The sequence below is a fragment of the Acomys minous genome, assembly GCF_964271855.1.
Source record: "Acomys minous genome assembly, chromosome: 6".
NCBI classification, from domain to species: domain Eukaryota; kingdom Metazoa; phylum Chordata; class Mammalia; order Rodentia; family Muridae; genus Acomys; species Acomys minous.
Window position 1 is genome coordinate 78,855,550 of NC_140487.1, and position 20,951 is coordinate 78,876,500.

The window sequence follows — 20,951 nt, forward strand, 5'->3', positions numbered from 1 at the left end:
AGGGAAAATGGAGGCCCGGACAGCCCAGATGTGTGGCCAGTCTGTTTCCTGAGGCCTCATGCAAGTGAGCTGGTTGTGTTCATCTGATTTTATGCCTGTGCTAAGGATCCAGTAGCAGAGGACGCTGAGAGCATCATCTTTGTAGATGGGCCCGCTTGTTTCCCTGGTGCCAGCCATACTGGATGTGGTTTTCATGACAGTTGTGCTGGACGTTCTACAGGGAGGAGAATGTTTCTAGGAGGAGCAATGGACTGTGTACTTAGGCCATAAACATCACTGGGTGCAGCATGGCTGTGAGGACTTTGTATTTAGAGGACACTGAGGTGTGAAACCTCAGACTTGCATGGTACCTCCTGCTGCCAAAGTGACATCAGAGGTTGGCTGCTCAGATCTCACGACTGTGGTACTTGAATCCCCATCTCTGCTTACAGAAGGGCAAGGAATGGTTAAGCATGAAGAAAGCATCCATCTCCTGAAAGGGCACACAGAGGCTGGCCTATTGGAGCATGGGATGGGCCCATTAAATTGGCCCCTGATTGCTTATAAGATAAATGAGTAGGAATCAGACCACTTCTTAATTTTTACTTCAAGTATATTTTCTACAATTTCACATAAAAAGACCTTTTAAAATGTGTGTATAAATTTTAGAGTTTTTCCCTTTCTCTTTCTTTTGGTCTTTGGTAGAGTTCCAGGCGTCAGGGTTTCTGGGGAACAGGAAGCAGCATGCTTTCTTTTCATCAGTGATTGACATCAAAATAGTGGTGATCTCCGGGTGGTACTCTTCAGTGTGGACCAGGGGACAGGAATGCTTCTATAATTTTGTAATAAAAGCAATTTAATGATGACAGTAACCACCCCATTCATTCACCCACATCCTCTCCTTTCTCCTCTGTGTACCACATGTATTTGTGCAGTTGCTGTCCTGAACCTGATTTTTATTGACATCAGATCCAGGATCAGGGGTCTAATGTGGACATGTCGGGGTTCAGGTGAAGAAGAAGATTAGACAGTTTTGGTCCTCGACTTCTTCTAATAGAAACACTGGCCCTGTGCATCATACTTCAGGGAACTGGAGTGTAAGTTACTTGTAAGTTATGAAAGCAGAGAAAATGGAAATGGTGGTTACAAATATAAAGCCATAGACTGCAGTTCACTCGGATTGGCCTATAGGTTAGAACTGACCCATCCATACAGCCCAAAGCACAGCACACCTTACTCATACTCTTCATGTGGCCTTCAGACCCTTGCCAGCAGGGTGGGGGCCCTGCAGTACTCGTTTTCCTTTAGTCCTCCAAAGCTCTTGGCCGTGAACTATAAGAATTTCTGTGCAAACACAGGATGCCTTGGAAAAATATATTTGCAGCATATGCAACACTGACAAGGTTTATGGCATGGTTGTATTTCATGTGCTAGCCAGGGAAAAGTTGTGAAGCTCCCTAGATAAACCCTCTTAATCTCTCAATATAGAGATGGCATACAACAGCATGAAAGCAGGCCAAAATAAATACTTGGACGTTGTTAATAGAGTGTTAGGTTCTTGTAATGTGTTCATCTCCTTGGACACAGTGTTATTACTGTAGTGTGGAACTTCAAAAAAATTAGCAGTTTTCCCCCACTGTCTCTGTCAAGCAAGCTAATAGAACTTTGTGTTTTGGGAGGCTACATTTCAGCTGTGAAACTTTAGGTCCAGGGTGACACCCACTTAAGAAAATGCATTGTGTAGCTTGGCCCCATTAAGATAATGATTAAACCTTGAGAACAGAACACATACACCGGGCGTGGTGGCGTGCGCCTTTAATCCCAGAACTTGGGAGACAGAGGCAGGTGGATCGCTGTGTGTTCGAGGCAAGTCCAGGATAGCTATGGCTAACACAGAGAAACCCTGTCTCAAAAAACCAAAACCAACCAATCAGACAACACACAAGAGAACACATCTGTTGTCAACATTGAAATTCAGAGTATACGGATGGAGCTAGCGTGAAGTTTGGACATGTTGAATGTCGGGGTGGATAGATAAAGACCAGCAATGGCTAGCCACATGTCTCTGTAAGTACTCAGCATCTTTCTTGAAATTACAGGCTCAGGAGCTGTTTAAACTGATGCAATTCTCAGGTGCCCATGGGTTTCTTCACTTCCTTTTCAATGAACAGTCTAAGGCTCGAGCCCTGAAACCATCATTGCTGAATATTTAGGTCATTAAACAGAGTTCTTCCTGTTTGGAAAATTATTGAGTTTTAGATCTGTGCCCTTTTCATCTTGTTTCTAGATCGTAAGTCTAGTGAGTCTCTGTCGGCTCAATTTTCTTAACAAATATATTTTATTACAAACTTATTAACCGAGAGTACCTCACTTATAACCTGACTAACCTAAATAATAGGAAAGGAATAAAATACAATAATGAAACTGTAAGGCTATCAGTTCCAAGGAACGATTCTTCTGGCATAATCAGCAGGATTTCTTCTGCTGGGACCTGGAGCAACCAGAACCCAAAACTTCAGCTGGAGCCCGGAGCCCCGAAGCCTTCCTTCGAGCAGTTCTCTCTAGGAGAGTCTCGAAGTGGAGCAATGAACAGCCAAAACTATTCCAAGTCTCCAAAGGCCCCGCCTCCTGTTTTTGGCTCACATTTATATCTCCTCTCAGAATTTGTTCAAGGATGTTTTCCACCTGGTTAACAACCAATCTCCCCAGCACACTTCTAAGTGGATAAACATCACCTGTTCTCTCACAAGTCTTTTTCTCATCCCCCACTCTAAACAAAAAACATGTTTATCTCTTCTTCAAGTCTCCTTCAATTTTGTTTTATCATCTTGATTTTTTTATGGCTCTGGTTATTGTTTCTGGTCAGGAAACAATGTTGGGTGTGTGTGAACATGGTGCATATGTGCCTTTATCTGAGCTTGCCCAGTTCTGCATGTCTCTGCTATTCAGTAAACTCCTCATAGATCACAGTGTGGACTTAGAATTCCTAATATTCACCCCCTTTCATGATGAGTGCACAAGGTCCTCATTAAGTGCTCACCACTTGGATTCTTTCATTCTCAGTGTGTGTTCTCTTTACCCAAACCAGCCAACCTCAGTATCCTGTCCTGGGTTCCTTATTGCTTTGTGTTTACTTAGTACCTCCTCCCATTTTGTTAACAGAAGAATACAGGTAAACAGTGAGCACACATTATTTCTGGGGTTGCTTTTGATGGAAAGGAATGCTTACCTGTTTGGGTGTCTACTTCCCTTGGGCTTTGCTCAGACTGTGGGGACACCTCTGGAAAGGTGGTCAGTGAAACGTTTGGTGATGGAGTCTCTGTCCCACAGCGTGCACTCCATGCTATGGGAGGCTTTCTATTGAGGATTCGCCTGGTACTCATTTCCTCAGAATGACGTCCTTCATCGGTGGGCACTAAGGATTGTTTTTACCAGCTGCCGCTTCTACTTTAAGTTGACTTGTCAAACTTGAAGTGGTCCTTCCTCATCTAAGCTAGGAGCGGGGCTCTGTTTCCAAATCATGTGATCAGCAAGGATGATGATGCTGGTGAAGCTCCACGAGCACTGGCTGACAGGATGCTGGAGGAAAACTGGCTAGTCTATGGGTTCCCCATGAGCCAGCCTGAAATTACTTATAAATGGCAGGGGATGGGGGCGGGGAGGGGGGAGGGGGGAGGGGGAGGGGAAGGGGGCTGGCTACGGAAAAGTGAAAGGTATGCCCATGCATTCTGTTTGCTCCAGCCCCCAGCAAGGTTCCTCAAATGTGTCTCGTGTCTCAGCTTACTCCAGATGCACAATAAAAGGACCAGAGTTCAAGTTCTGACTCTGTTAATTATTCACTGTTAACTTTAGGCAAATCTTTTAGTCTCTTTGAGTTTGATAATAATGAGCCCTGAGAGCTATTAAATGTGTCAAATGAAGTAAAAGGTTTGGGGGTGCTTTGCAAACCCCACAGGGTCATAACACAGGAGTTGTTATGATTAACAGGACTTTGCTGTGTCACTTTCCTACAGCTGCTTTAGCTGGTAGGATTTTGCTTGCTCAGCAGTCGCAGTTGCCACTACCCTCTGGTCCTTTCACATACTCACCTTTAATGTATTTAACTCTTTGCTTAAGTAGACACAGTCGCTATTGTAATATTGTAGTTTAAATATTTTAAAATTAATTTTTCTCTGTCACAAAAGTGATCTTTGATAAGAGTATAAGCATAGCACATATAAATTTTACACCAGAAGACTCTCTCATTCAACACTTAACTGAGTGTCTGTGAAATTCGTGAAACCATGAGGGTCCTTGAGATACCCAGACAATGTCAGCTTCTGGGACAACTCCTGGTCTGGTTAACATAGAGGGCAGAATTGAGTAAATGTACAAAGGTGAGGCCCTTTTTTCTCTCATTGGAGCTATATTCTGAATGTGTTCTAGTTCTCAAATAAGTCCATATTTGCACAGTTACTGAATGTACTTGGATTTTTTTTCCTGCTTCTCCTTTCTCCCCTTTTCCAATGTAAGCTCTCTGAGCCTTCAAAGTGTACCTTAAATAAGTGTTTATATTAATACTTATACTGATGCCAGGTTTCCAATGGAACATCAGCTCCAGGAGGTCAAAGGGTTTAATGTCTGTTGCTCACCAAAGTATCCCCAACACAGTACGTCATACATACAGGGCTCTAGTATTTTCCAAAAGAACTGTCATGTTGTTAGATAAAAATAGCTAGTCATAACTGAGAAAACCGTGCCCAAAAAGCAAAGACAATAAAAGCACTTTTCTCATTCAGAGGAAAGCTTGTTTTTAGTGGGTAGGGAGATGCTGCTTCACAGACAAAGGCAGACAGGAAGTAGGAAGCAAGACAGAAAAGAAAGGGAAAGGGGAGGAGAAAACAGGTGGAGGTGGAGGAAAAGAACAACCAGGATGATGGAGTGGACTGGTGAGAGACAGAGTAAGAAATGGACTAGGAGTTAAAGAGAAGGGAGGAGAGGGGAGGAAGAAGAGGCGACTGAGAAGGAAGGCATCCCAAAGAGATCCTGCTGTTTCATTTTCTCCCTTCCAGGACCCTTCGCCCAACTGATGATTTTAAGATATGCACACTCTAAGACAGGACACAATTTCTTCCCATCCTAGAGTGGCCAGAGCAAGGTAATAAATCTCTGGGACGCTTATGCTGCTCTATGGAAAGGGTACTTTAAGTACCTCTGTCACCCACCGAGAAGCAATCCCATGTAACTTGTGCCCATGCTTCTAAGGGCCAGGCACTTTACACAGCTAGACAGTTTTTCAGATTTGGGAAGGTGGACTCCATGGCCTCAGGCCTTAGTGCGTTTATTTTGCCTCCTAACCCAGTCTCTTATCTCCGACTCCCCCAGTTTTCCCACAACATCCACACTTAGTTTTGGGGTGATCCAATTGGCTGCAACTGTACGCACATCCCCGGACATGTCAGCTCTGACGCACAGTGTGCCGCAGCTGCGAATCCAATGGGATCTTGCAGCATAGGTTTCCTTTTGTGCCCTTACCACTTCTCCTCTTTGACTCAAAGGTGGTTTGTGACAGATTCCACAGACAAGAAGGGGCTGCTCTCGGGGCGGGGCATCCATCCTAGTTGTGTGAAGCCAAGAGCCAAGGGTCTTTTCAGTGGTTCTGCAGCTCCGCTACCAATACATAGTGGAGCAATGTGGGCCCTGCAGGGCCGCCTCAGTGTTGCTGTGGCCCTGCTGATTCCGGAAGCTCATACTCTTGGTTTTAAACCTCCATCCAGGTGAAGAGGTAGGAGGAAATGCCATCTCATAGTTAAAGAAGGGAAGCACACTCAAGTACCAGAACAGACACCACCGGGCAGCGCTTTCTTTTTTCTTTCACCGGACTGTGGCATGTCTTCCCCTTAGAGATAGAACAGTAGCGGCCTGTCAGCAGCTCGTGGGGTCTGGGGGAAGTGTGGAGGTGTGGGCTCAGCAGCTCGTGGGGTCTGGGGAAGCGTGGAGGTGTGGGCTCAGCAGCTCGTGGGGTCTGGGGAAGCGTGGAGGTGTGGGCTCAGTCGCTCCTAGTGGCTGAAGTGCCCTCTGCCAGGGCAGGTTTGCTTGTTCTCTGTGTTATTTCCACACTTAGCACCAAGTTTGACTTGGTTGAAAGAAGGGCGTTTCTAAGAGGACATTCTTACCACGTGGAAGGGAAATGTTGGTTTTCAACCAGTGCCTCAGTTTTCTTTGACTGTGTAACTGTGTGTCAGAGTGCAGCATGCACATGGCATCTCAGAGATGAGGCAGTCCTGTCTCCATACTATAGATGGAAAAACCAAGGCTCATTTTGTTTTTGTATATACCCCTTTGCTGTTTATTCTTTTAAATAATCTTATAAAGAAAACTATAGGGAAAAGGAAACAACATATAATTCCACATTTAAGTGGAAACCACTGTTAATGTTTTTAATTCCACCTATGTTTTCAGTTCATGTTCCCTCTCTGCGTGTACACATATATGCCTGCCTATCTATCTGTCTGTCTGTCTGTCTGTCTGTCTGTCTATCTATCTATCTACCTGTTGCTGTTTTTCTGAGGTAGAGACTTGAATGTAGGAGCTGGCTTCATACTCAGCATCCATCAGCCTCCACCTCTTAAGTTATTTGTTCATCTTACAATTAAGCGATCATGACAGCTAGCGTCTACCATGGCTCTTTTTCTGTGTTAGACACTTTCCTAATGCATGCCCTGACCAATAGCTCATTCTCTCTAACAAACGGCTCTGTGATGTAGCACTATCTCCCTTGCTCCCGTTGTAGATGAGGACTTCTGTTCTTGCAAATGCGTTTGCTTTAGTTCACTGAAACTGGCGTGGTTAGTTCTTAGATTCCTACTCAACATTAGTCTTTCCCTTTTACCTTTCTGAAGATAGCTCTGGTGCTTGTGGTCTGAATAGTCATGCAGCGTTGTGAGTCAATGAAGCAAAGTAGGGAAGCGCCCAGGCAACTGCCTGCCTCTTCTCCATCATGGTTTCATAGAATGATGTGTGTTCTTGTTTTGTAAGTTGAAGTTGGAGTGGGATCCAGGTTCTCTTTCCTTTCCTACGTACTCCTTGATTCATTCATCTGAAATGCAATTTGATTCATTAGTACTATCTATTAGTTGTATTTCATCCCATCATCCATTGGTTTTATTTACAGATACTTTTTGGTTTACATCCATGTAAAATTGCAATACGGTTTTCAGAGTCAGAACTGCATGTCCCTCCTTGTCATCCCTTTACCTCATTTGCATCCACCCATTGTGGTACCTCATCCTGTTCAGCTGCATTCAGTTTCTTATTCATTCAAGGCCTAGACTCCTGTCTTAGATACCTTTCTATGGCTGTGATAAAACACAGAAACAAAAGCAGTTTATAAAAGGAAGGGTTTAGTTTGGGCTTACAGTTCTAGAAGAATGAAAGTCCACTCATTATCATGGAGGGAAGCAAGCAGGCATCGAGGCAGGGATAGCTAAGAGATGACATCTTGAATCATAAACAGAGTGCAGAGAGAGCAAACTGGGAGTGGCTAGTGCCCTGCCCCCCCCCCCCCAGTGATGTACACCTTCCAGCAAAGTCACACCTTCTAAGCCTTCTGAAACAATGCCATCAGGTAATGATCAAGACTATAGAAGAATACATACATGTATATATGTACATATATGCATATATATACATACATACATACATATATATGGGACATAGGAAAAGGAAAGTATGGTGAAACATACATATACACACATACATACACACACATAAAGGATCCATACATATTTTCTTCCATAATAGCTATAGGACCTTTCACACTGGAAGGTTTAGTGTAGATTGTACTGGCAAATGGAATATTACTGAGAACACAGAGAAGGGCAAATACAGTGAAAGGTCAAGCCCAACAGTATTTAGAAAAGGCCACATCTACTTAGAAATGCTTTATGATGTCAGCTGCATTTGAGCAGGTCTACAAATGGCTGACATAGCAGGCCTGGGCACATTTTTCCTAGACATAGATAGAAAAGGGAGGAAGAGCCAGTAGGCAGTTAAATGTCAGCAAAGAGAGGCCAGGCCAGAGGCTCCCCACAGTGGAAGCCATGACTATCTAGCTGCAGAATGTCATCCTATGGGGATAGTATGACAGGAAGGTAGATATTGAATAGAAGGCAGAGCCTAGAGTTGTAGTGTTGTGTGCATTTCCTGCTTTATGAGGTTCATGGAGATTCTGAGGATTTTCTAGTGATTTGTTTTACATTAACACCACATGCCCATGTTAGAGGAAATCAGGTCCTGATAAGTGAGTGGACTTTCTCCCAGTCAGGAAATGGCAGAGTTCAACATAGCAGCATGCTTGACTTTTACTCTCATGACCTTTCCTTCAGGACTTTGGAACTAAGAGCTCAAAAGGGTTGGGGTAGGCCCTGTGTTTCTCAGACCTGGTAGCTGTCAACTTTTGCCAGCTTCTTTAGACTGTTCAATTTATTTAATACCAAATATTCAAATTTATCTAGAATGATAGGAACTTTCAAATGACCTGTTATGGATTGAATCCTGTCCCTCTGTCTGTCCCACCCAAGGATCTGACTGGTTTTGGAGGTAGACCCTTTACCGAAGAAACTAGTTAATGTAAGGCTATTAGATAGGATCCCAGTCCAGTGTGACATGGATCCGTAGGAGAAGAGGAATGGCCCCGTGAAGATGCTCAGAGATTAAGCCAGGGAGGGAGACTTCTGGAGAAACCATTCCTGCAAGCCATTTTGCTGTCCAACTCAGAGCCTCCAGAGCTGTAGGAAAACACATTTCTATACTCTAAGTCACAAGTTGGTGGCTTGTGCTATTGCAACCCTTAAAAGCTACCCCATGACTTGACTTCCTCTTAGGGATTCTGTGCCCTTACCCTGTCTTAGCCTCATGTTGTGGCTTTTCAGCACTTCTGTTCCCACTTGACCTTCCTGGTCCCTACTGCCTGTCCCTACGTAAGCCACAGTCACTCAGAGACAATGGAAGGCAGTCCATTGTAGAGCTGAGAAAAACACTGAGGCCAGGTCAAGACTCTAAGGCCTCCATTTCCTGCTAGGTGAATCTCTTACCCTTCTGAATGCAGTGCAGCAGTTGAGCTAGCAACCTCTGTGGCCATCTCCAGCTATGGCCACTTCCTGTCCCTCAACTCTATACATTGTAGAAAGAAGCAGCATTCTGGTTTTAAGTCTACACCTGAGGGATTAAAGAACATTTCATCTTTTTAAGTTTCCTAAAATGTTACGCCCTATTAAATACCTCAACATACCATATTGACAGGATTAAAAAAATAACGCAACCAGATATAGTTGCTCCTTCTTTCTCAAGCTCCTGTTATTATGTAGAGCGAGCTAGCCATTTAGCAGTGCAAATAGGAGAGCAGCATACACACCGGTGTTAACTGGCATAGTGTGCACAAGTGGATGTAGACTGAAGGCAATGTGTGGGAAGTGTGAGGCTGGAAATCGCCACCAAAAGCATCTACTTACGATATGTTATCTGGGTCCCAGTAGAGTTTATGTGATAACAAGACTCACATCATCCTAGAACCAGCCACCCCTCTCTCTGTCTTGCCTGTCCTTGCCAACGAAGGGATGGAAACATAAGAAAAGAAGGCAGACTCAGAAATGGCAGATGTAGCAGAGCGTCTCATAAGACAAGGAGCAAGTTCAAGATAGTGTACAACATCCTTCTTCCTGTGACAAGGATAGCAAGTTATTTAACTCACTAATAATCGTAACGAAATAGTGTACTTGAAGTTACTGGGGTTAATTAGCTTAGTGGATATCATAGTCGCTGTCAACTTTAAGTTAGCATGCCCATGCCCAAACTTTACCACTCACAGTGCCCTTCCATTATCTGGATTCCTGTGGCCATTTCCTGTAGATGCTTTGCAAGGACGGGTGAAACCCAACACCCACGTAGCACACAAGAACTGAGCTCTGCAATGGCCTTGCTCCCAGGCCCCTTTCTAAGACCTGGTGAAAAGCCACCCACCGCTGTGAGCCCTGCAGCAAAAACTGCTTGCTCTTACATGCCCACATACATAGATAGGGCACCCAAAGCTTCAGTGTGGGATTGATGACAGGGGCCAGGACTCCTCCCATGTCGTCTTTTGTTGATGGCAAGGATGTCTTTGGAAACATCTGGCTCCACCTTTGAAGCACACACTCCTTCGAGATCTCTCTCTCTGTCTCTGTCTCTGTCTCTGTCTCTGTCTCTGTCTCTGTCTCTGTCTCTCTCTCTCTCTCTCTCTCTCTCTCTTTCTCTCTCTCTCTCTGTGTATGTGTGTGTGTGTGTATGTGTGTGTGTGTGTAAAAACCACATGTTGTGTAAGCCTCAGAGTGACCTTTCCTAGGATCTCAGGCTGCTTGTGGCTATTTGGGCTTTCCCGTGAATTTCTCTTAACTGCATATACAGCTGTGTTCATTCCCTTAAGCCCCTTGTGCCTGCTCAAGGTCAGTCCTGCAGCCAGCTCTTTAAGTGTCCAGAGGGTAATTATCCACATGCAGCTGGGTGGGGTTTAACCCACTGCACCCCACCCTCTCCACCAGAATCAAGGAGGAAGAGAGGCACAGTTAGTGAAATCACACCCCTCCCCAGAGGTCATTCGATCTTGTCAAACACACTTTTACAGAACATATGTGCTTTAGTTTTAGTCTAGCACTCTGGAACGACAGACTCCATTTTGTTTGCCTCTGACGCATGTGTACAAAACAGGAAACTCTCTTTTGCACATGAAACTTTTTTGGCTTTGGTTCCCAGGTATGGAAGCCGTTCTTGGGTCTCTGCCCACCACCACCACCACCACCACCACCAAAAACAACAACAACAACAACAATAAAAACCCACACATTTTCCTCAAATCAAACTGAAAGTAGCTATTGGAGTGTTCCTTTCTTGAGAACCACAGACAAGAGAGAAAGGTTTAGGAAATTCAATTCAAGGAAGACCAGAATGAAGGTCGAATGTCTGGCCTGGAACAGCATGTGCTGTGGCTGCCTGTTGGCCAACCTTTAACAGAGCAGAGTTGGCTGAAAGTGAGACTCAGACCTGCTTAGCTTGTTACCAGATCTCTCCAGAATTCCTGGCTGAGGTACTTTGGGTCTCCTCTGTGTGAGTTTGAAGTAGGATCCCATGGACAGGGATGCTCCAGCTCCGGAGTGGTTGTTCCCTTGGCTAGCAGCACAGTACAGCAGCAGCACCCTGTGTGTGGGAACCTGGCAATGTCCTTGGACGTGGAGGCGCATGCGTTCCAGCCATAGACTTTTGACTTCCGTGCAGCCTCAGGTAGGTTGCCAACGCCTTCTGGGTCCCAGTTTCCCACACTCTAACAGGGCCACTGATATTCCCCTGGGACAAAATGAAGGCAACTATTTAGTCTTTGGTGCATCCTTTAAGTACAAGATATTCCATGCTAGCTGCCATTTTATGTCAAACTGTCACAACTCAAGTGTATGACCAGAGATGTGCCGTGCTGGGTAGGTGCCTGGGCTTTAGTTCTCATGGGAAAAGATGAAACTTTGTGCTTCAGTCCCTTTATAAGTTTGAACTTTGCAGTCCTTTTGTGACCCTTGGTTTACTCTAGGACAGTAGTTCTCAACCTGTGGCTTGAAACCCCCACAGGGGTCACATATCAGATAGTTACATTATAATTCAAAACAGTAGCAAAGTTACAGCTATAAAGTAGCAAGGAAATAATTTTATGGGTGGGGGTCACCACAACATGAGGAACTGTATTAAAGGGCCCCAGCATCAGGAAGAGTGTGAAGCCCTGATCTGGGAAAAAATACTCAAGCTTGCTCTGTGGTTAGCAGTGTGCGATGTTGCTAAAGTTCAGATTAGGTTCTTGTCAAGATGTTTGAAGACTTGAAGTGCTCCTCATTCATGGATTTTAACGAGGACCTGAGCAGGTTACATACAGTGCGTGTGTGCATGTGTGTGTGGGGGGGCAGACAAATTACCTCATTGTTCTCATACCAAGGCTGGAGAAAGAAAACAGGTACGTTGCCCCCCACAGTTATTTCTGAGTTGAAGACCCCCCCACCCGTGCTAACCAGAAGTTGTTCTGCCAAGTAGCCAGCCTCCCTGTTGTCTCTAAAGTCTTTACAGCAATGCTCTGTAAGGCTTGGTAGCACCCTGGCTTCCAGGGCAGTTTCATATACACTGTCGTATTAACTCTGAACACTCCCATGAAGCAGATTTGGACAGGAAACCCAGTGGATTTGCTGGGGCTGTGCGGGCAGGAGTTCCCAGGTATGGAAGCCATTCTTGGGTGTTTGCCATAAAAATTATTATATTTCTTGCTGAAACAAGCTTCCTATGAAGGGCTGGAGCACTTTGTTTATAAGCAGGGAGCAAAGGAAAGGTCATGGCTGGGAATAAGAGCAAGAAACACTGTCTCGTTTATGACAACGAGTTCAGATCTGTGATCCCCATCTTTTTTATAGGATGATGTCATTTTCTTGGTTAAGCAGCAGATTATATGGGTTAAGTTCAAGTGCACAAATCAGAAGGCACTAAAATGTTTCACCCGTCTATTGATAACTAGTGTTAATATTTTTGCTGAATAATGTTGCATAACTTGCATTTTATATTTATTCTGTATGGATTTGCATCCACAGAATGCTCTTAGTTTCCCCACACTGTTTAGTAACCTATCTTTAGGAACAACACATGTTACCTGTTGTCCACAGGCAATAGTGTGAGGCTCAGATTGTACACCTACCCGGACAGGTTCACCTGCTTTCTTCCTGTGCTCCTGGCTGCTTGCCAGGGAAAGGCCAGCCCTTGCTCCTGTCACCTTGTGTATTCCATTCTCAGCAAAGGCTGCTGCGCGTTGGCCTGTATAGCTCCAGATGTGGTGCAGCCCTGTGGTTCTGCTCTCGGGGGGACCTGTGTTCTGCCCTCAAAGCCCTGTTTTTCTCCAGCAGGCCAGGTCTCCGATGCAGACTGCACTGCAAAGAACTGACTTCTCCTTAGGGGCTGGCTAATACAAGCCAGATGTGCAGAGAATTCAGGCCATGAGCGAAGGGTCAAGGTGAGGTGGGAGCAGGGGAAGCTCCTGAGCCATGGTAGGGCCTGTATCAACGGCTTCATCCTGCCCATGTCCCTTTTCCCACCTGCTCTCCACCCTGGCCTTACCCAGGCCTCCCTTGCCTGTCCATAAAGCACTCTCTTTTCCTCCCTCCCTGTTTCCCTTCCATATTTTTCTCTTCCTCACCCTTTCTTCTTTCCCCAAAAGAACTGATATCCACCACATATGAAGACAAGTTTTACTCACTGTTGGTGACTATGAATTTTATTAATTATATCTGTATGTGACTGCACTTAGAGTGGTGTGTTGACGTTGTCTGCAGTGACCCTTTGGTAAAAGACCTTCTGAAACCCACTCCAAGCCTCTCCTTATCCCCCCACCCCCACCCCACTCCCGAAGATCTGTGAGACACAAGCAAGTCATGGTAGCTGTTTTACCCTCTCTGTGACCTCCCGGCTTCAATTGGGAGAGAGAGAGATGCAGACAGAGCTCAGTCCATCCAGCCTCATCCCCCTGCTGCCTTTCAAGTGTGGGAGGTTTGAAGTCTACACACATTTTCCCAGGGCGAGGCGCTGTACACATCTGGGTCGGCTTTGTTCCCGTTTTCTTTTTTCAAGTTAATCAGCGTGAGTAACTGCTACATGAAACCGAGGAGAAAATGGAATAAATATGTTGGAAGTGCTTGAAATTGATCGCCACTTGTTGATTCTCCTCAGTCTCACTTCCTGGCCTTATTTTTAAAACATTCAAAGAGTCTGAGCAATCTCTAAGAGTCGTTTGGCATGATGGAAAAAAAAATTAGTCCTTTTCTCGAATGTGTAAGGACTTTCATCTGTGCTCCTCATGGTCTGAGGCTGGAGGAGAGGGAGGATAGGGGCTGGTGTTGGGGTACAGGGCCCCCAGAACCCAGTAGTTTTCTAAAGGGTTTCTTTCCCATTTTCTTTAGGGAGGACAGGATATTGCTATATGGCCCAGCCTAGGTGGCTCACATGATCAACTGCCTCAGCTTCTCAAGTGAGTGGTACGAGGGGCATGGGTCTCCACACTTGGGTGCTCACCGTGATCTACTGCATAATGCGGTGCTCTGAATCTAGTCCGCAGGGCCTTCTGCTCCTTCTGGTTCCTCAAGGCCCTAAGCACTGCCCTACTGGCCTGTCTTCTCTGCCGTGCTGCGCCTGCCAGACCCCTCTGAGTGCTGATGACAGGTGGGCAGAAAAACCTCATAAGATGGATGAGGACTCAAGTGAGAACTGCTCCAGATATCCACATAGGAAGATCAAGGGGCCCAGGTGTGGCTCAGTGATGGGCATTTGCCTGACATGAGTGAGGTCTCAGGGGCTACCACCAAACAAAACAAACGCAACGAGCAACTGCTAGAAATGGCAGTAAAGAATCGAGATGAGGTTGATGCTACTACAATGCTGTGCAGTCAGGCAGAGCTCACTCTCTGTGGCACAGAACGGGCTCCTCGGCTATCTGAGAGAGAAGCCCAAGTCCTGCTAAGGCAGAAATGGCGCAGAGAGGCTGTGCTCAGAGAGGGAGAGCTAGGACTAGATTTTTTTCCATTTTTTTTTAAAAAATCTATTCTTCTCTCAAATATTACACCTGACCACATATGCCCCCCCCCCCCCAACTCAGATCCACTCCTCCTCAGTTTTTCTTCAGAAAAGGGCAGGCCTCCCAGAGATATCAAGCAAACACGGCCTATCAAGTTGCTATAAGACGATATCAAGGCTGGATGAGGCAACCCAGTAGGAGGGAAAAGGTCCTCAAAGTTAGCAAAAGAATCAGAGACAGCTCCCTCTCTCACTGTTAGGAGACTCACAAGAACACCAAGCTACACAACTATTACTTATATACAGAGGGCTCAGGTCAGACCCAGGCAGGCTCCCTGATTGTCGGATCAGTCTCTGTGAGCCTCTGTGATCCCAGGTTAGTTGATTCTGTGGGTTTTCTTGTGGTGTCCTTGAGCCCTCTGGCTCTGAAAATCTCCCCCGCCCCCCTCAGGATTCCCGAGCTCTGCCTAGTGTTTGGCTATGGGTCTCTGCACCTACTCTTATCAGTTGCTGGTGAGGATATTACCAGGCTCCTGTCTACAGGTATAGCAGAGTGTCATTTGGAATAATTTTATTTGCTTTTTATTTATTTGTTTTTTTTTCTACCAGTTGTGTTTGTTTCTATCCTAGGTCTCTGGGCTATTCAGTCTTTGGTTCTTGGCTCTCCAGGCAGTGTCAAGTGTGGGCTCCCTGGGATTGGGACATCAACCCAGTCATATAACCTTTGACGTACAATTTGTCCTGCCTGCAAGATGTGCTGGTGTAAAGGTAGCCAAACTAAGACTAGAATTTTGGAATGAGAATTCTAAGTCCATTCTTGAAATGTGGTCTTGAAGTCTCATCCCTGATCAAGCCTTCCCCTGATCTGTGGACTGGGTGACTCAGCTGTGTGAACACTAGTCCTACACTGGGACTGTCTCCTAACCAAGCTTCCCACTGGTGGCTTGTGTTTTGGTTTCCATCATCCGCTGGGTGACCAAAAGAGGTCTGTGACTCTCAGTGTAACCTGTGGAGGGCCTTCAAGAACATGTGTAGACACAGACTCGCCTGCTTGTCTTTCAGAAGATAGAGACCTTCATCCAATGTGCTCTATGCTCCACCACATCCCTTTTGCTCAACTCAGGGCTATTTATGTCTAGATTTTTGTGTAAGAAGGAATTCAGGCTCCCAGGAACCTAAGGGATGGTTTGCTCCCTATGTGGACTGGTACCTCAGGGATGGAAGTCACAAGAAAGCATGTGGACCTCCGCTTGACCCTCCCACTTCATCATGGCACTGCCAAGCTTGTAGACGCCGTTCTGAATGGAGGACACCCGCAGCATGAACTGTGGATGGAGAAAGTCTGAGTTTGAACCTAGCCTTGCATTCAGAGCCTGAATCTTCTACCTGTGAAACTGACAAGACAGCCAAGAGGGTAGTTTTGCCTTGGAGGGTAGTTTTGTGGGCTCTGGGCATAGAGTGATACCATGCCTATTATAAAATCACTAATACTGAATGAATCAAAGTTGAAGTATATAAGGGATGTACTGAAGAAATGAGGCCATGAGGATGAGACTGAGTTTTTTTTGTGTTCATTCAGCAAACATTACTTTCTCTTTTAAAAAAACTATTTAGTGTGTGTGTGTGTGTGTGTGTGTGTGTGTGTGTGTGTGTGTGTGTGTGAGAGAGAGAGAGAGAGAGAGAGAGAGAGAGAGAGAGAGAGAGAGAGAGAGACTGAGTGTATATATGGTGTATATATGTATATCACATGAGTGTAAGGGTCCACAGAATTCAGAAGAAGTTTGGAAATTGAGTTACAAATGGTTGTGAGCTGCCATGTGGGTGCTTGGAACTGAACTCAGATCTACTGTAAGAGTAGTAAGCATTGTTAATTGCTGAGCTATCTCTTCAGCCTTCAGCAAACACTTCTTGAGAACTTAATGTATGTGGTGTATATTGGTGCTATGGGAGTAAAAAAGGACCCAGAAGACATAATCTTGACATCCACCCCAGGAGTTCTTCATCCTGTGGTGAGAGATAAAGTTCATCTTAATTTAAAGAGACGATGGGTGTAAAAGGCAGGATTTACAGAGGACCTTGGGGCTGAGAGCTCTCTTGGGAATATCAGAGAAAGGCAGCCCTGTTCCAAGCTAGGGTAGGACGAGGGGAACTTCAACAAGAGGACTTAGCAGCTTAGAAGGATGGATGGCAAATAGAAAACAAAGAGATACAAATGCAGTCATATGGTGCTGACCAAGGTGGGGATTTACTTGGCCTGGGGAGGCCACAGCTGGATCTTAGGCAGCTGATAGGAGCAGTTGGATGGGCTCTTTTCTGTTGTTGGGAGGCTGGGAACTCTTTAATGGTTAATGAGGTGGCGACTCTCATCTCATAGCCTTCGATCCATCCTTCTGGTGCTCTGCTGTCAATCATGGGAGACTGGGACTAACCAAACAAATTAACCCTGGGGTAAGAGGAAGCACTCTGGATAAGGATAAGAAATAGGCAGATTCCTCTGTGTCCCATAGCAACGGTCAGCTTTGCTGGCTCTACTTAGCTGGGTTGTCATTTAATTCTTCCATCCTACTCTAAAAAGAAGAAGAAGAAGAAGAAGAAGAAGAAGAAGAAGAAGAAGAAGAAGAAGAAGAAGAAGAAGAAGGAAAAGGAAAGAAAAGGGAAAAAAACCCCTGCATCTTCAGGAATGCAACACGGTTTTACTTCTAGGGAAAAGTGAAGTAAATTAAACTTCTCTCATTTTTTTTATCACTTGATAAAGGACAGAGAATATGAATGTAGTTGCAAAACTATCTCCAAACTGATCTTAAAGGAACAGCTGCATATGTATGTACGAAGCAAAGAAGCACTTTTCTTCTGTGTTTGCTACATGCTTCCCCAAGGAGGCAGGAAGTCTCCAATGCTTTAAGAAAAGATTCTAAGTATAAGTTCTGTCCTTGGCTTCAGCAATGAAGATCACTCTGAAAGGAAGGGAGTGACTTAAGGGTAGATGTGTATTTGGCAGTGAATGGCCTGTCCTTTCTCATTGCCTTTCCCCTTGGTGGTGACAATTCTTGTTAATTCAATGTGTTTGTTGAGCAACAACTCAGCCACCATCTACACCCTCCTCCTTGCTGGCTTATTTTGGACTGTAAGTCTATCCCTTGCCTAGCCTGTATCTTCCTTTGAGCTTTTTTCCCCCTCTCTGGGCTCAGGATGCTCAGCCATTCTGTCATCACCATTCTTGCTATAAGGCTTGTCTAGAGCCTTCCATAAACAATCTCTTCCATCTGTTTGGATAGGAGCAAGGGAAGATACGCAAACAAATTCAGGAGGAAGGCAGGCTCTGCTGGTTCCGGCTGATGATTTTGAATGTCTTTAAGTGGTATTAGAGTACACTTTTGTCTGTCATCTAGGATACTGTCCTAGCCCTCCAGTGCCCATGAGTGCCAGCTTTGCCTGGAGCCTCTACTAGCCATGCAAACACAGGTACAGGGGGAAGGCTTCGCATACTTCTGAGAGTAAATACTGTGCCAGTGTTGGGAACTGGAGATCAGGACCATAGTGCTGGCTAAGCTCTGGAGTGTTTTCAGACAGGTGTTCTCAGACTGGGCGTGAAATCTGTAATCCCAGCATGGACTGTGTGAAGGAAGGAATATCAGGAATAGTAGTTTTCAACCTGTGGTTCATGACCCCCATAGGGGTCACAGATCAGATATTTGCATCATAACTCTTAACAGTAGCAAAATTACAGTTATGAAGTAGTAATGAAATAATTTCATGGCTGAGTGTGTCACCACAACATGAGGAACTGTATTAAAGGGTTGTACATTAGGAAGGTTGGGAACCCCTGAAGTGAAGGCTAAAAATATAGGAGAAAAAATGCAAGGGTAAAAATAGGTGATGAGGAAGGGTGTGGGTGAGTATATGGGACATGAAAGATAAAAAAGGACTTGGGCGAGGCTACCATGATAGATCAGTGTGGCCGAAGGATGAGGACATGGGCAGGAAAGAGAATAGCTAAAATATTCTTTCTTTGAAAATGTTGTAATGCTACCTAACTCATTATATGCTAATTAAGCTTTAAGAATACAATTTTATACAAAATACTTTGGGAATATATGGTTAAAATGATCAGTGACCAGCAGCTCTTGCTTCCTTTTTCAGTACAGTGGAATAACCGGAGCCCTGAAATGAATGTGGGGATTCAGGAGAGCGAGACACAGAAGGGGGCCAGTTTTATTGATACAGGCTTTCACTGGAGACAGATGATAAGTGATGTTTCAGGTCCAGCCACACAGAGAGTGATGACTCTACCTCCAAGTGTTCAGATGGACTGGCTGTGGTTGTGTGAGCTCCTTGGGAGAGATGCTGTCAAGAGGAGAGCGGCATACGTATAAGCCATATGCCTATGCCCCAGTGCTGAGTTCATACTGATCACTCTGAAGTCAGAAGAAGGGAGGGCAGGAGGGAGAGGGGGGGGGGCGGGGAGAGCGATAGATGGTGCGAAGGAGGGAAGCTGAGAACTCTGAAATTTCTTCATAGATAGTTCAAACACCTTTGCATGACTATTAAAGCTTTTAAAACTGCAGTCAACTTATTTTCTTCCAGATTGTTCTATCACCCTGGCCAAGTACCAAATGTTTTGATCATATATGACCCTCAAATTCCTCTTCTTTGCTTGGCAAAGGGTGATTCTCTCAATAGTCAGTTTAGAAGTGATAGATATAGTCAGTCTTTAGAAGAAGAACTGCCTGACATCTGTACCTGTCCCTTCGCTCTTGCTTCTCTTCTGTTCTAGGTGGAATTTATCTCTTTCCAGTGCTGCTTCTGTGCAGCATGGCTGATGAGCACCTGCTGGGATGAAGGGACAAAGCTTGGGAGAGCAGGTGGATCTTAGTGCGCTTCTGAAGGTTGGAAAGCATCACAGGGTTGGGGGGCAGTGTGTTCAGAGTGAGTTGCTCTTAGTGGGGCACTGGACCAGAATGGCCTCCACCTTCACTAGGTGGAAGGGGTGTGGCTACCTCATCCATTCCCCATGTGAACATCTTCTTTTATAAAGATGAGGAGCTAGAATATATATATATATATATATATATATATATATATATATATATATATATATAGAGAGAGAGAGAGAGAGAGAGAGAGAGAGAGAGAGGGAGAGAGGGAGGGAGGGAAGGAGAGGTTGAGTGGTATGCTCATGTCCACATTAAATTGACAAGTGTCAAAATCAGAATTTAAATTACATTCTGATTTCTTAGCCACAAGCAATACTCACAGGAGTATTGGCTTAGTAACAGCCACACCCTTTCCAATCTGTGGCAGAAGCAAGACAACCACTGCTAGTTGGTGCAGAGTGTAGGTTGGATGACAGAGCACATGATATGTGTAAAGAGTGTTTTCTTCTGGCACTTGGTACTTCCTGAACTGAAGATACTAAACACCTTGTAATGTGCTAGTCCATGTGTCAGTCATACCCAGGGAAGGACTGCGAGTTAACAGTATTACTTAGTAAGCAACAAATGGGACCACATTCTATGAGGACGTGCATCCTCCTGAGAAGTTGATTCTGCTCTGGGCACTGGTTCTCTGGGGGACAGTCTAGAACGGTTGAGTTGTTGTTGTTGTTGTTTTTTTATCCTGAGCCCATTCCTAACCTTCAGAACCTGCTCTTTATTCTGTTCCCAAGGCTTGCAGCTGTGAAGACACTCCCCTACTCCCCCACCCCCACCCCACCCCCCACCCCCGCTCCTGATCTTTCTTCCCTGACATTTTGCGATGCTCAAGAGAAAGGCTCTCGAAACTTCCTTTCAAGAGGAACAATACATTCAATATGATCCCTGTGATCTGGCCACCATTGTGGTGGGAAGAGGAGAAGAAGGGCTTTGTGGGGCCCTGATACTTCTGGGGGTGCAGAAGCGACTGGTATATACTTGCAAAAGGGGTTGAAAGGAATAAGGGGGGAACTTGATCGGGGAAGTACAGTAGCATGGTAATTGGAGATAGTGGATGGCAAACCCCCAGTGAAGCCAGGAAGAAAAGACTCTGTGCTTCACAAACACAGGATAGAAGGGGTTTCATGTTTAATGTAAATACACCTGCCATTTGTTCTCCAAAGCACCGGTTCCAGGTTTTGAGATAAAATAGCATTTTGAACATTGTGCCAGTGGAATTTGCCTTTCTGTGCCCAGGCACTGCTGTTCACTTTGTTCCCAGCAGAACACAGAGAAAGGAGGGTGCCCTGACTGGTTTAAAGGTCTCACTCCAGACAGCTCTGCATCTGCCTTGTCTCAGCCTGGATTACTTGACTTAGCCCAGCAGACTGTTGCCCTTGTGACCACTCCTGGTCATGCCATCCTCCTGCTTCGACCCTCACCGCTGTGTTATAGACAGAGGCAGAA

The 20,951-nt window shown here is 45.3% G+C and overlaps 1 protein-coding gene across 3 annotated transcripts in view; it reads left to right on the forward strand.

Moving 5' to 3' along the window:
• ROR1 (receptor tyrosine kinase like orphan receptor 1) overlaps positions 1-20,951 on the forward strand; it is a 345,467-nt gene that overhangs the window by 104,298 nt on the left and 220,218 nt on the right. The window contains exon 2 of one of the 3 annotated variants that reach the window (XM_084785978.1): positions 13,965-14,032. The exons of the other annotated variants lie outside the window; for them this stretch is intronic. Coding sequence (XP_084642104.1) covers positions 14,008-14,032 — 25 coding nt within the window. The 5' untranslated portion in view covers positions 13,965-14,007. The remainder of the gene's footprint in view (positions 1-13,964; positions 14,033-20,951) is intronic. 3 annotated transcript variants of the gene reach the window in all.